Source organism: Scyliorhinus torazame, chromosome 1, assembly GCF_047496885.1.
Source record: "Scyliorhinus torazame isolate Kashiwa2021f chromosome 1, sScyTor2.1, whole genome shotgun sequence".
In the NCBI taxonomy this organism is placed as follows: Eukaryota; Metazoa; Chordata; class Chondrichthyes; order Carcharhiniformes; family Scyliorhinidae; genus Scyliorhinus; species Scyliorhinus torazame.
The window spans coordinates 145,287,975-145,302,858 of NC_092707.1; the positions used below are offsets into that span (position 1 = coordinate 145,287,975).

At 48.4% G+C, this 14,884-nt stretch overlaps 1 protein-coding gene and 1 non-coding gene across 5 annotated transcripts in view; both read right to left on the reverse strand.

Moving 5' to 3' along the window:
- The window catches only part of pabpc4 (poly(A) binding protein, cytoplasmic 4 (inducible form)), a 100,520-nt gene that overhangs the window by 39,637 nt on the left and 45,999 nt on the right, over positions 1 to 14,884 (reverse strand). For 3 of the 4 annotated variants that reach the window (XR_011943266.1, XM_072500957.1, XM_072500958.1), the window contains 2 exons: positions 9,405 to 9,542; positions 952 to 1,047 (listed from right to left, as the gene is read on the reverse strand). Coding sequence is in view for 2 of the 4 variants with exons in the window: in XM_072500957.1 (XP_072357058.1) it covers positions 952 to 1,047; positions 9,405 to 9,542 (234 nt within the window). In the remaining 2 variants the exon portion in view is untranslated. Of the gene's footprint in view, positions 1 to 949; positions 1,048 to 9,404; positions 9,543 to 14,884 lie in introns of those variants that run through there. The other variant, XR_011943272.1, reaches the window with a different exon arrangement.
- On the reverse strand, positions 8,036 to 8,167 carry LOC140430779 (small nucleolar RNA SNORA55). The gene has a single exon (XR_011949543.1). It is a non-coding gene; the product is annotated as a small nucleolar RNA SNORA55 (small nucleolar RNA).

The window sequence follows — 14,884 nt, forward strand, 5'->3', positions numbered from 1 at the left end:
CAAAGTGGTGCACAGAGCGCACCTGACCAGATCCCGAATGAGCAGGTTCATGTGAACGGTGCCAGAAGGGCCCAACCAACCACACCCATGAGTCCTGGGCTTGTCCCAAACTTGCTGGGTTCTGGACATCCTTCTCTGAGGCAATGTCCAAGGGGTGTGGGGGTGAAGGTGAAGCCATACCCACCAGTGGTAATCTTCGGGGTATCGGAGCAACCAGAACTACACATGGGCAAGGGGGCTAATGCCCTTGCTTTCGCTTCTCTAATTGCACGCCGGAAAATCCTGTTCGGCTGGCGATCAGCAGCACCGCCCACAGCTGCAGACTGGCTCGCTGACCTCTCGGAATTTCTTCACCTGGAGAAGATTAAGTACACTATCCGAGGGTCAGAGGAAGACGTCCTAGATACTTGAGGGTGGTTTGTCAGCCTGTTCCAAGACCTGTTCGAGGCCAGCAACGAGGAGTAAGTTAAGAATAAAAAAAACAAGATAGATGAGGAACCAAAGGACTGCACAACCCGGGGGGAATGGAAGGAAGGTGGAGGGGGGAATGGAAGGAAGGCGGAGAAACCACAAAAAGAAGAGGGGGAAGGACAGGCTAAGTACGCAAGGAGGGGCAGGGACCACAGACCGACCCAGAGGGTGGCGAAATGTATATAGGACCAATTAAAAGAAAGACAAAATAAACCTTTCAGTACAATAAAGTAAATTAACGTGGGTAAGAAAAATGTGATGTATACATACAATTGTTTATAAATATGAGAAATGCCAATAAAAAGATTTCCAAATAAAACACAGCCCTTAAGGACAACTTATTAAGGGACACTGACTTTTCATAAAATTCTGGCTGGTACATTATTTTGCTCTTTAAGTTAAACTTGACCTGGAAAGGCAATCATAAACCTTATCAATTTTTTTTTACCCTTGCTTGTTATTTTGCCTTGATAAACATACCTTGGCACTGGTGATTGAACCAAATGGAGCAAACTCTTTCCTCAGTTTTTCATCATCAATGGTGTCGTCCAGGTTTTTGATGTATAGATTCACACCCTAAAAACATTTAATGAAGTTCAGTAACCCAATAGTTATTGATTAAGTTAGTATTCCACATCTAGCAGTTAAAAAATAGAATAAAAATGGTGAACAAATGTTGCATAATTCAAACCTAATGCAATAAAACTATCAATGCTTCAGCATACAACAAAGAAGAACGAAAAACAAATTAGCACAGGAACAGGCCCTTCTGCCCTCCAAGCTTGTACCAGTCATGTTACTACCCTTGGCAAAAAACCCTAAAGAACAAAGAACAATATAGCACAGGAACCAAAGTGGGTAAGCTCCAACTTAAATAATACTCCAAACTAAATGATACAGGTGACCATGCAAAATTAGAGTTTACATTATACGGCGTTAAGTTTTAATTATCCGGGGGCGGCGCGATGCCGCAGTACTTAGTATTGCTGCCTCACGGCCCAAAGGACCCGAGTTCGATCCCAGCCCGGGTCACTGTCCATGTGGAGATCGCACATTCTTCCTGTAGCTGCATGGGTCTCACCCCCACAACCCAAAGATGTGCAGGGTAGGTGGATTGGCCACTCTAAATTGTCCCTTAATTAGAAAAAAATAATTGGGTACTCTAAATTTATTTTTAAAAGTTTTAATTATCCATCTGATGGAAATTCACAATTAATTATTGGCTGCAACTATTTCTATGATAGGCAGTAAAAGCAAAAAAATATATTTTTGTGGGCTGTGATTACAATCAAAGAATTATAATTTCGAAAATGCACTTATCTCCAATATTGATAACTGCATAAGCGTGATGAAGGAAAATCAAGTAAGAAATCTCATTGTTCTGGATTATGTACAATCCTGGAGACAGAGATACAGTTCCTAGCAGCTCAGTTTCAAAAGGGGCATCAAATGTACAAAGACAGAGCAGCACGGTGGCACAGTGGGTTAGCCCTGCTGCCTCATGGCACCGAGGTCCCAGGTTCGATTCCGGCTCTGGGTCACTCTCCGTGTGGAGTTTCTACATTCTCCCCGTGTTTGCATGGTTTCACCCCCACAATCCAAAAGATGTGCAGGGTAGGTGGATTGGCCACGCTAAATTGTCCCTTAATTGGAAAAATGAATTGGGTACTGCAAATTTATTTTAAAAAATGTACAAAGACAAAGTCTCTTAAGAAGTTCATCTAAGACTTCCGGGTGCGGCGATGACCAGCTGAGTCGCACGTTTCGGCAGCTCCCTGTGAAACGGACTTTTGGGCTCTTGATAGGAGCCCCAACGGCAATTTTAACGGCTGAAAACACCGTGCGGTAAACCAGAAGGGTGTTCCCCCTGGACACGGATGGAAAAAGGAGAGGAAAGTGGCCGGATTGCAGCGGATCCTTTGGAGCAGCGGCAAGGAAGGCAAGCAGAAACCAAGATGGCGTCGGAAGGTAGCAGTTTCATATGGGGTCCTGAACATCAAGAGTTTTTGAAACGCTGCGTGGAGGAGATAAAAAAGGAAATGAAGAAAGAGTTGTTGGCCCTGATATTACAGGCGATTGAAGGGCTGAAAGAGGAACAAAAGACCCAGGAGCAGGAGCTTCGGGTCGTGAAGGCGAAAGCAGCAGAGAATGAAAATGATATACAGGGCCTGGTGGTGAAGTCGGAGATACAGGAGGCACACCAGAAACGATCTGTGGAGAGGTTGGAGGCACTGGAAAATAACGCAAGGAGGAACAACTTGAGGATTCTTGGCCTTCCTGAAGGTGTGGAGGGGGCGGACGTCGGGGCATATGTGAGCACGATGCTGCACTCGTTAATGGGAGTGGAGGCCCCGACGGGTCCGTTGGAGGTGGAGGGAGCATACCGAGTTATGGTGCGAGGATCGAGAGCAGGAGAAGCTCCCAGAGCCATAGTGGTGAGATTTCTCCGTTTTAAGGATAGAGAAATGGTCCTTAGATGGGGGAAGAAAACTCGGTGTAGTAAATGGGAGAACGCGGTGATCCACGTCTATCAAGATTGGAGTGCGGAGGTGGCGAGAAGGAGGGCGAGCTTTAATCGGGCCAAAGCGGTACTTCACAAAAAAAAGATAAAGTTTGGAATGCTGCAACCGGCAAGACTGTGGGTCACATATCAAGGGAGGCACCACTACTTTGAGACGGCGGATGAAGCGTGGACTTTTATTGTAGAAGAAAAATTGGAATGATTGGACTACGAAAATGAACGTTTGGACAAAGTGGTGGGACGAGTGGGGGGGGGTGAAGAGGGATTGTATGATTAATCCTGCGGTATGGTAACTTTTCTTTCTCCCACAGGTGGTGATGGGGGGAGGTGGGGAGGGAGAGGAGATGGGGCGTTGGCCATGGGAGGCGGGGCCGAGGGAGAGGCGCGGGCTTGGTTCCCGCGCTATGATAATTATGGCGGGAATAGAGAAGCAGGAAGGAGGGGGCGCCGCACGGGGCGAGCCGTGATCACGGGGGGAAGCCGAGGTCAGCCAGAGTTTGCTGACTTCTGGGAGCAACATGGGGAGAGTAATTACGCTAGCGGGGGGTCTAGCGGGGGGGAGGGGGGAATTACTGGGTTGCTGCTGCTGGGGAAAGGGGGGAGTGGGTACGGGAAAGGATGGGCGGGGGGGCACCGTCTGGGAGAAATACAGCTGCGTGGGAACTGGGCGAGAAGCTGGAAAAAGATGATGGCTAACCGGCAAGGGGGGGGGGGGTGGGAAGCCCCCCAACTCGGCTGATCACGTGGAACGTGAGGGGGCTTAACGGGCCGATAAAGAGGGCACGAGTACTCGCACACCTTAAGAAACTTAAAGCAGATGTGGTCATGTTACAGGAAATGCACCTGAAACTGATAGATCAGGTTAGGTTGCGCAAAGGATGGGTAGGGCAGGTGTTCCATTCGGGGCTGGATGCGAAAAACAGGGGGGTGGCTATATTAGTGGGGAAGCGGGTAATGTTCGAGGCAAAGACTATAGTGGCGGATAACGGGGGCAGATACGTGATGGTGAGTGGCAAATTACAGGGAGAGATGGTGGTGTTGGTAAACGTGTATGCCCCGAATTGGGACGATGCCAATTTTATGAGGCGAATGCTAGGACGCATCCCAGACCTAGAGACCGGAAAGCTGATAATGGGGGGAGACTTTAACACGGTTTTGGAACCAAGGCTGGATAGGTCGAAGTCCAGGACTGGTAGGAGGCCGGCAGCAGCCAAGGTGCTTAAGGATTTTATGGAGCAGATGGGAGGGGTGGACCCGTGGAGATTCAGTAGACCTAGGAGTAAGGAGTTCTCGTTTTTCTCCTATGTCCATAAAGTCTATTCACGCATAGACTTTTTTGTGTTGGGTAGGGCATTGATCCCGAGGGTGAGGGGAACGGAATATACGGCTATAGCCATTTCGGATCATGCCCCACACTGGGTAGACTTGGAGATAGGGGAGGAAACAAGAGGGCGTCCACCCTGGAGAATGGATATGGGACTAATGGCGGATGAGGGGGTGTGCTTAAGGGTGAGGGGATGCATTGAAAAGTACTTGGAACTCAATGACAATGGGGAGGTTCAGGTGGGAGTGGTCTGGGAGGCGTTGAAGGCGGTGGTTAGGGGGGAGCTGATATCAATAAGGACACATAAAGGGAAGCAGGAGAGTAAGGAACGGGAGCGGTTGTTGCAAGAACTTTTGAGGGTGGAAAGACAGTATGCGGAAGCACCGGAGGAGGGACTGTATAGGGAAAGGCAAAGGCTGCATGTGGAATTTGACTTGCTGACCACAGGCACTGCAGAGGCACAATGGAGGAAGGCGCAGGGTGTACAGTATTACAGTATGAATATGGAGAGAAGGCGAGCAGATTGCTGGCACACCAATTGAGGAAAAGGGGAGCAGCGAGGGAAATAGGGGGGGTGAGAGACGAAGATGGAGAGACGGAGCGGGGAGCGGAGAGAGTGAATGAAGTGTTTAAGACATTTTATAAAAAATTGTATGAAGCTCAACCCCCGGATGGGAGGGAGAGAATGATGGAGTTTTTGGATCGGCTGGAAATTCCCAAGGTGGAAGAGCAGGAAAGGATGGGATTGGGAGCACAGATCACGGTAGAAGAAGTGGTGAAAGGAATTAGGAACATGCAGACGGGAAAGGCCCCGGGACCGGACGGATTCCCAGTTGAATTTTACAGAAAATATTTGGACTTGCTCGCCCCGCTACTGACGAGGACCTTCAACGAGGCAAAGGAAAGGGGACAACTGCCCCCGACTATGTCAGAAGCAACGATATCGCTTCTTTTAAAGAAGGAAAAGGATCCGCTACAATGCGGGTCCTACAGACCAATCTCCCTCCTCAATGTAGATGCCAAGGTCTTGGCCAAGGTAATGGCAATGAGAATAGAGGAATGTGTCCCGGGGGTGGTTCATGAGGACCAAACTGGGTTTGTGAAGGGGAGACAGCTGAACACGAACATACGGAGGTTGTTAGGGGTAATGATGATGGCCCCACCAGAGGGTGAAACGGAGATAGTAGTGGCGATGGATGCCGAGAAAGCATTTGATAGAGTGGAGTGGGATTATCTGTGGGAGGTGTTGAGGAGATTTGGGTTCGGAGAGGGGTATGTTAGATGGGTGCAGCTGTTGTATAGGGCCCCAGTGGCGAGTGTGGTCACGAATGGACGGGGATCGGCATATTTTCGGCTCCATAGAGGGACAAGGCAGGGATGTCCTCTGTCCCCATTACTGTTTGCACTGGCGATTGAGCCCCTGGCGATAGCGCTGAGAGGTTCCAAGGGATGGAGGGGAATACTTAGGGGAGGAGAAGAACACCGGGTATCTTTATATGCGGATGATCTGCTACTATATGTGGCGGATCCAGCGGAGGGGATGCCAGAAATAATGCGGATACTTGGGGAGTTTGGGGATTTTTCAGGGTATAAATTGAACATGGGAAAGAGTGAGCTGTTTGTGGTGCATCCAGGGGAGCAGAGTAGAGAAATAGAAGACCTACCGTTGAGGAAGGTAACAAGAGACTTTCGTTACCTGGGGATCCAGATAGCTAAGAATTGGGGCACATTGCACAGGCTAAATTTGACGCGGTTGGTGGAACAGATGGAGGAAGATTTCAAGAGATGGGACATGGTAGCATTGTCAATGGCAGGGAGGGTGCAGGCAGTTAAGATGGTGGTCCTCCCGAGATTCCTTTTTGTGTTTCAGTGTCTCCCGGTGGTGATCACGAAGGCTTTTTTCAAAAGGATAGAAAAGAGTATTATGGGTTTTGTTTGGGCCGGGAAGACTCCGAGAGTGAGGAAGGGATTCTTACAGCGTAGTAGGGATAGGGGGGGGCTGGCACTACCGAGCCTAAGTGAGTATTATTGGGCCGCTAATATTTCAATGGTGAGTAAGTGGATGGGAGAGGAGGAAGGAGCGGCGTGGAAGAGATTAGAGAGGGCGTCCTGTAGGGGGACCAGCCTGCAGGCTATGGTGACAGCCCCATTGCCGTTCTCACCAAGGAACTATACCACGAGTCCGGTGGTGGTAGCTACACTGAAGATTTGGGGACAGTGGAGACGACATAGGGGAAAGACCGGAGCACTGGGGGGGTCCCCGATAAGAAACAACCATAGGTTTGCCCCGGGGGGAATGGATGGGGGATATGGAATGTGGCAAAGAGCAGGTATAACGCAATTGAAAGATCTATTTGTGGATGGGAAGTTTGCGAGTCTGGGAGCGCTGACCGAGAAATATGGGTTGCCCCAAGGGAATGCATTCAGGTACATGCAATTGAGGGCTTTTGCGAGGCAGCAGGTGAGGGAATTCCCGCAGCTCCCGACACAAGAGGTGCAGGACAGAGTCATCTCAAAGAAATGGGTGGGGGACGGTAAGGTGTCGGATATATATAGGGAAATGAGAGACGAAGGGGAGACTATGATGGACGAACTAAAAGGGAAATGGGAAGAAGAGCTAGGGGAGGAGATTGAGGAGGGGATGTGGGCAGATGCCCTAAACAGGGTAAACTCGTCGTCCTCGTGCGCCAGGCTAAGCCTGATTCAGTTTAAGGTATTACACAGGGCACATATGACTGGAACACGGCTCAGTAAATTTTTTGGGGTGGAGGATAGGTGTGCGAGGTGCTCGAGAAGCCCAGCGAATCATACCCATATGTTTTGGTCATGCCCGGCACTACAGGGGTTTTGGATGGAGGTGACAAAGGTGCTTTCGAAAGTAGGAGTCCGGGTCGAACCAAGCTGGGGGTTGGCTATATTTGGGGTTGCACAAGAGCCGGGAGTGCAGGAGGCGAAAGAGGCCGATGTTTTGGCCTTTGCGTCCCTAGTAGCCCGGCGCAGAATATTGCTAATGTGGAAAGAAGCCAAGCCCCCGGGGGTGGAGACCTGGATAAATGATATGGCGGGGTTCATAAAGTTAGAGCGGATTAAGTTCGTCCTAAGGGGGTCGGCTCAAGGGTTTACTAGGCGGTGGCAACCGTTCGTCGAATATCTTGCGGAAAGATAGATAGGGGAGAACAAAGAAGGCAGCAGCCCAGGACTTGGGGTGTGGGGGGGGGGGGGGGGGGGGGGTGTGGCCTGAGACAAGGCAGTTGCCAATTAGGGCTAGTTTTTATTTTTTGTTATTTAATATTTATTTATTTGTTGTTGTTTTCTTTTGTTCTTGTTTAAATAAAAAAGGGTCATTATTATCTGTATTGTTATAATGTTGTGTAAAGGATGCACAATGTACTGTGTTGGTTGACCAAAAATTTTCAATAAAATATTATTTAAAAAAAAAGAAGTTCATCTAAAATTTTATGAAAGCTTTAAGGCACATTGAAGCTTAACATTCTGAAATGGGGGTGCGTCACTGCAAATCTTTTGTCATGCTTAATGCGTGTGTCAATGGGATTCAGAAACTTGGAATAGTGAATATCCTGTCCCACACAACAAAATAACCACTTGCTGCAGATCAAAGACTGTCTGCACCCATGCAGCCATATCCCAAAATGAATCAAAACCTTCAAGAAAAGAGGGGGGGGGGGGGGAAATCCTCAAAACCTGTAACAATACTTGATGTCTGTTGCTAAGTTGTAGAGACAAGCCTCAATTTAGAAGAGACCCGTCTGGATTTACTCAGCATTGCTCTGGCACAGCAGCTCCTCCAGGTTCTGCATCGACAATCAGAAGCGGATATTGGAACTAGGTGCTTCATTACACAAAGAACTATGGCCAGGATTTTCCAGGGGGAAGCGGTGGCCCAGCCTAAAGTCCATTGACTTTCAGCTGGACCAGACAATCCCGGCGATGGGCGGGGTCAGAAAATCCTGCCCTATATATGGACAAAGACATGTAGCAGTATGTTTGTTGCATGCACAAATGTTTTCCTATTTCTAGGACAGTACTATAGTTAGAGGAGTTTTCTTTAGCTGTAGTCGATTATCATGGGATTAGATAAATTGCTAACTCATGTACCATATATTAGGCATGTAACTGTCAGCTGATACCTCTCTATTTGTGAAGGAATTTCTTCCTCTGCACATTACATACACACATATGGATGTCCAGGATTTTCTATGTATGCGGAAGCAAAGGGGTGGAGGGCAGGGAGAGAAGGGTCAGGGCGGCAAGGAGAACAGCAACATTTAAAATTTGTTTTGCTAAATTTTAGTATAAACCATTCAACTTCAACAATGGTCCTAGCTGGGACATAAAGGCCAAACCATTTTTCATGGATTGAATCCAAACTCGCAAGTAAATTTTAAAAGAACATGGACGCTTTTTTTGATTGGACCACAAACAAAGCATAAAACAATAACAGAAGATGTTGCGAAGGTTTAGGCTGCTGCAATGCCTATTTTAATAACTGAGCACACTGCTGATTATGAAAAAACATTGTAAGGCAATTTGCCCTGACCCCTCACAAAATTCTCAAATTATAATAGCAGTAGTGTAATTTAATGTTCACTTAAGAGTGACTACTCCAAATTTGACTTTTACAACAGCCAAAATGAATCTTCTGGATATAATGTATGCCCGCAACAAATGAATCAAGAGATTTCCAGTTTGTTTGCTACTTTATATCCAAACTGACGCATGCAGGTTCCTCCGCTCTTTAACAAGTTGCAAGGAATTATCATTCAATAATCAGAAAGATAAGTTTAAGAACAGTAAGTCAAATTTAATGACATTATACAACTTGTGTACTTGTCTATAATAGGGAAAATTCAAACAAGTATCTGCTTTACTTCTATTCTTTTATTTCAACAGAAAACAACTAATTTTGGTAGGAGCATCTTACGAAGTGGTTATCCATTATTAAGACATCCCAATTCTGATGAAAGGTCATTGACCTGAAATGTTAAACTCTGTTTGCCTCTCTTCAGATCTGCCAGACCTGCTCAGTATTCCTTGAGCTTTTGTTTTTATTTCAACTTCATTGCTTACCTGATATCTGCTGATCCGTTCCTGTTTTAACTGTTCAAACTTTCGTTTCAGTTCAGCCTGTCGCTCTACTTTTTTCTGGGCACGACCGACAAACAGGATCTTCCCATTCAGTTCTTTTCCATTCATTTCTTCCACAGCCTACATATACAGACAAGAAAAGGGCATCACTGCAACTAAGATGAGTAAAATATAACAAACTTCACACTTACGATAGTATACATAAGCCAGGGTTACTCAACACTACACAATGCTACATGAAAGCCAACCCTGTGGTGGCAGATTTTGGCAGTGCTTCAACTACCGAAATATTGCAATTTATATTGAAACATTTTCTTTCCATGGAATTTAGTTGCTTATTATATGGAATAGTAGCTGCTTGAATGAAATTAAACAATCAAAACTTAAAACGCATTCTGAAAGTAATCTAAGCAGCATAAATAATGATGTAGCATTTTGTTTAAAGAAATATATTTCTACATCAACAGAGATAACTGGGGCAGACTTTCCTCTTTCTCACCAATTTTCTTCCCTGTTCTCTCAAAGATATTAATTTTTTACCCTGGAACCAGCACCCAATACTACTTTCTAAAAATAAATTTAGAGTACCAAATTCATTTTTTTCAATTAAGGGGCATTTTAACATGACCAATCCACCTACCCTGCACCTCTTTAGGTTGTATGGGTGAAATCCACGTAAACACGAGGAGATTGTGCAAACTCCACACGGACAGTGACCCAGAGCCAGGATTGAACCTGGGACTTCGGCGCCGTGAGGCAGCAGTGCTACCACTACTACTTCCATCCAGCCTTGGCTCGGTGTTGTACTCTCATATCAGAAGGTCATACGATCAAGCCCACTTCAGAAATATGAGCACATAATCTAGGCTGGCACATCAGGAGTGCACCTCTAAGGGATCAGTGCATCAGGTTTACCAGGATGTTGCCTGGTATGGAGGGCATTGGCTATGAGGTGAGGTTGAATAAACTTGGGTTTGTTCTCACTGGAGCGAAGGAGGTTGAGGGGCGACCTGATAGAGGTCTACAAGATTATGAGGGGCATAGGCAGAGTGGATAGTCAGAGACTTTTCCCAGGGTAGAGGGGTCAATTACTAGGGAGCATAGGTTTAAGGTGCGAGGGGCAAGGTTTAGAGGAGAGGTAAGTTTTTTTTACACAGGGTAGTGGGTGCCTGGAACTCGCTGCCGGAGGTGGTGGAAGCAGGGACGATAGTGATGTTTAAGGGGCATCTTGACAAATACATGAATAGGATGGGAATAGAGGGAAACGGACCCCAGAAGTGTAGAAGATTTTAGTTTAGACGGGCAGCATGGACAGCGTAAGCTTGGAGGGCCGAAGGGCCTGTTCCTGTACTGTACTTTTCTTTGTTCTTTGTTCTATATCCCAGTGTTTTATATTTAAATCTAACCAGCACTTAAAATGGATGATCTGTTCAGATTGCTGTTTATGGAACTTAGCTGTGTGCAAAATGGCTGTTATGTTGTCTTCATCACAACAAATGATGCAAGAGAAGATTACAGTGAAATAATTGCTGTGTTTAGGATACTAAAGAAATGAGATAACGTACACCATGACATGCAATTTCACCTTGTCCAGAACAACAGAAACAGGGGCACGGCTTCATCATACAAGACTACCGACCAAAATAATATTTCAATAAGCCAGTGCTTAATGGAACAGCCTCTCAGGGAAATGTTGGAAGCTGTTCGTATTAACTCATTCAAATGCAAATTAGATTGATTCATTTCAGAAAATAACATTTTGGAATGAATAATTTGATTCATGATATGGTAAATGTAGCAAGCAATACAGAACAGCTGACTCTGGACCTACGGTTCACAATGTTCTCCATCACTGATGGTTTTCTTTGAGTCATGTCTGGGTTTGTTGCAAACTAACTGATAAAGATTGACTGCTGTGTTTAGTCAAATCTCCATTAACGTTGTATTATGTGACCACCATCATTGAAGGCAAACCAGAGAAAACGGTCCTTTTTAGTCCAGGTATTTCTATGTTCCTTTTATTACACTTTAAGAGTACTACATTAGCTGCAAAGTGCTTCAAGACATCGGAGTTCTGTCATCGCGTCCGGCGCCGGGGTGGAGAATCCAGTTTCACGCATGGAATCGGGACTGGCGGCGGTTTCTCAATTTTCCGGCCGCCTAAAAGCGGCGTACTCGGGGAGTAAGGCGTGTATCCCCCACCTGCGGCCATTGCTTGAGGCCCACCCCTCTATTCTCCAACCCCGATCAGCCGAAGTCCCGACGGCATATTTCTAATATTGTCCCAGCCATTCGGGAAACTCGCGAGGCAGCTGCGGACTCAGTGTGCGGCCGCCTAGGTCGCGGCAGGCTGATCAGAGGGCAGGAGGGGCCACATACGGAACTGTGCCTTTATTATGCAGGCAGTCTGGGTTGGGCGCGCGGCCGATCGGGGGTCTGTTTCCGCGGTCTGAGTCCGCCATGGATCACGGTGCTGCCGCTGCAGGCCGCCGCCGTGCGCATGCGCGGCCTCTGACCCGGAAGTGCAGGGGGCGATATCTGCAGCTGGAGCTGCGAGGTTCACAACAGCACCCTGCTAGCCCCCTGCAGAGCTGTGAATCTGTGGTCGTTTGATGCCAGGTTTTCTGGCGCAAAAGACCACAATATCCACGACGGCGTGGGGACATAGTCCCTGAAACGGAGAATCCAGCCCCTGATCTTTGGCCTCTGGGCTGTCCAATAAGTACAGTCACCGGGTTTGTAAGTTGACCAATTACCGTTTATTTATAACAGATATAATGAGATATGCAGGAATTATAACAAAATAATGGCAAGCTAACCTACTGCCCCCCTTTTACTGTCACACCTGCTAATCACACACACAAGAAAATCTGGAGGCAGTTTCACCAACGCTTCGGGTTGGGGGCAGGGTCAAGGGAAATGCCGATTCGGGGGAACTACAGATTTGAGCCAGGGAGGTGGGATGGAAGTTTTCAGAAATGGGAAGAGAAAGGGATTAAGACGCTAAAAGATTTGTTTCTTTGGGGTCGGTTTGCAGGATTGAGGGAGCTGGAAGCGAAGTATGGGCTGGAGCAGGGAGAAGTGTTTAGATACATGCAGGTTCGGGATTTTGCCAGGAAGGAGATAAAGCTTCCCAGAGGAACCGGCCTCCACATTGCTGGAGGAGGTGCTGACGACAAGGGGACTGGAGAAGGGGGCAGTGTCAGTGGTGTACGGAGCTATTTTGGAAGAGGATAAGGCACCACTGGAAGGGATCAAAGCAAAGTGGGAGGAAGATCTGGGAGAGGTTATAGAGGAGGGGGTCTGGTGTGAGGTGCTCCGGAGAGTGAATGCCTCCACCTCATGTGCGAGGTTGGGGCTGATACAGCTGAAGGTGGTATATAGAGCGCACCTCATGAGGGCGAGTGAGCCAATTTTTTGAAGGGGGGGGGGGTCCCCGCTAATCAAGTTCAAATGTTTTGGTTCTGTCCAAAGCTAGGGGAGTACTGGAAGGAGGTTTTTAGGTAGGATAACTTCCAAGATGGTGCGCGTGAAACTGGCCCGGGAGGCCATATTTGGGGTGTCGGACCAGCCAGGGTTGGAAACGGATGCGGAAGCAGATATCATAGCCTTCGCCTCGTTGATCGCCCGAAGGCGGATCCTGCTGGGATGGAGAGCAGCCTCTCCACCCTGTGCCCTGGCGTGGCGGGGGGACCTGTTGGAATACTTGACCCTTGAGAAGGTTAAGTTCGAACTGAGGGGAAGCTCGGAGGGGTATTACAAGTCATGGGCACTATTTATTATGCACTTTCAAGAACTGGATAACATCGAACTGTGGTAGTCGGTATTTAGGTATTACGGTACACTGTAATGCTGTAAGACCATTGGTGTAGAAGGTACTGTTTTCATTGGTTAAGCCTGGTTCCGTCCAGGCGGAGGAGTATAAGAGCCCATGTCGCCCCAGCAGCTGCCTTCTGTACCTGTGCTGCTGGGGGAAACATCTAGTGTAATAAAGCCTTCAATTGCCTCCAATCTCGCTTCTGGAGTTATTGATCGAGCATCAATTTATTACACTAGACTTTAAAGAATGGAGCTCCGAAACAAGCCGGATTCAGCCCCCACGCGCCAAAATCAGCAGCAACCTTCAAGCACTGGCTGGCATGTTTCAATGAGGGCAGTACGGTAGCGTTGTGGCTAGCACAATTGCTTCACAGCTCCAGGGTCCCAGGTTCGATTCCGGCTTGGGTCACTGTCAGTGCGGAGTCTGCACATCCTCCCCGTGTGCGCGTGGGTTTCCTCCGGGTGCTCCGGTTTCCTCCCACAGTCCAAAGATGTGCAGGTTATGTGGATTGGCCATGATAAATTGCCCTTAGTGTCCAAAGAAATTGCCCTTAGTGTTGGGTGGGGTTGCTGGGTTATGGGGATAGGGTGGAGGTGTTGACCTTGGGTGGGGTGCTCTTTCCAAGAGCCGGTGCAGACTCGATGGGCCGAATGGCCTCCTTCTGCACTGTAAATTCTATGACATCTATGATATCTCAGGACGGCCGCAATTACACCCACGGAGGACCAAAAAATACAAGTTCTGCACTCGAGGGTGAGTCCAGAGATCTATACTCTCATCGAGGACGCGGACGATTTCGAGGCCGCAATGAATCTGCTGAAAGGATACTATATTCGCCCTGTAAACCAGGTCTACGCCCGGCATCTACTAGCGACGAGGTGACAAATCCCTGGGGAATCGCTGGATGAATTCTACCGTGCGCTCCTGGTGTTGGGGAGGAACTGTAACTGCCCGCAGGTTTTGGCCAGCGATCACACAGAACTTTTGATCCGGCATGCATTTGTTGCAGGTATGCTGTCCTCCCAAATCCGCCAGCGATTGCTGGAGAAAGAGACACTAGGCCTCAAGGAGGCACGGGCCCTTGCTAGCTCCCTGGATGTGGTCTCCCGAAATGCCCACGCTTACTTCCCCGACTGCGCGGCAGCCCCTTGGGCAGCATGGAATCCCCCGCGACCGACTCCAATGCATCCCCATCACCCCACAAGCCTGCGCTGCGAGACTGCCAGGCAACCTCGGGGGGCCCCGCTGCTATTTTTGTGGGCAAGCCAAGCACCCCCGACAGCACTGTCCGGCCCCCTCATCACTCTGCAAAGGATGCGGCAAAAAGGGCGGTATGCCAGGCCCGAGTGGTCGCTGCGGTCTCCGGAGGCGATTCGGGGCCGCCACAACCCTCTCCACGGGCCACGTGTGGCCAGCGGGTGCCGCCATCTTCCTCCTTCAGGGCCACGTGTGGCCTCCAGGCGCCGCCATCTCGTCTCTCGGACACCACGTGTGATGGATGGGCACCGCCATCTTGTGCACCCCCAGCCATGTGCGACCAGTGGGCGCCGCCATCTTGGCTGGACTCTCAGGACCCCGACTCGGATGACCACACACCACCTGAGGAGAACATCCAACTTCTGCCACGACTAGCCTCGGTGAC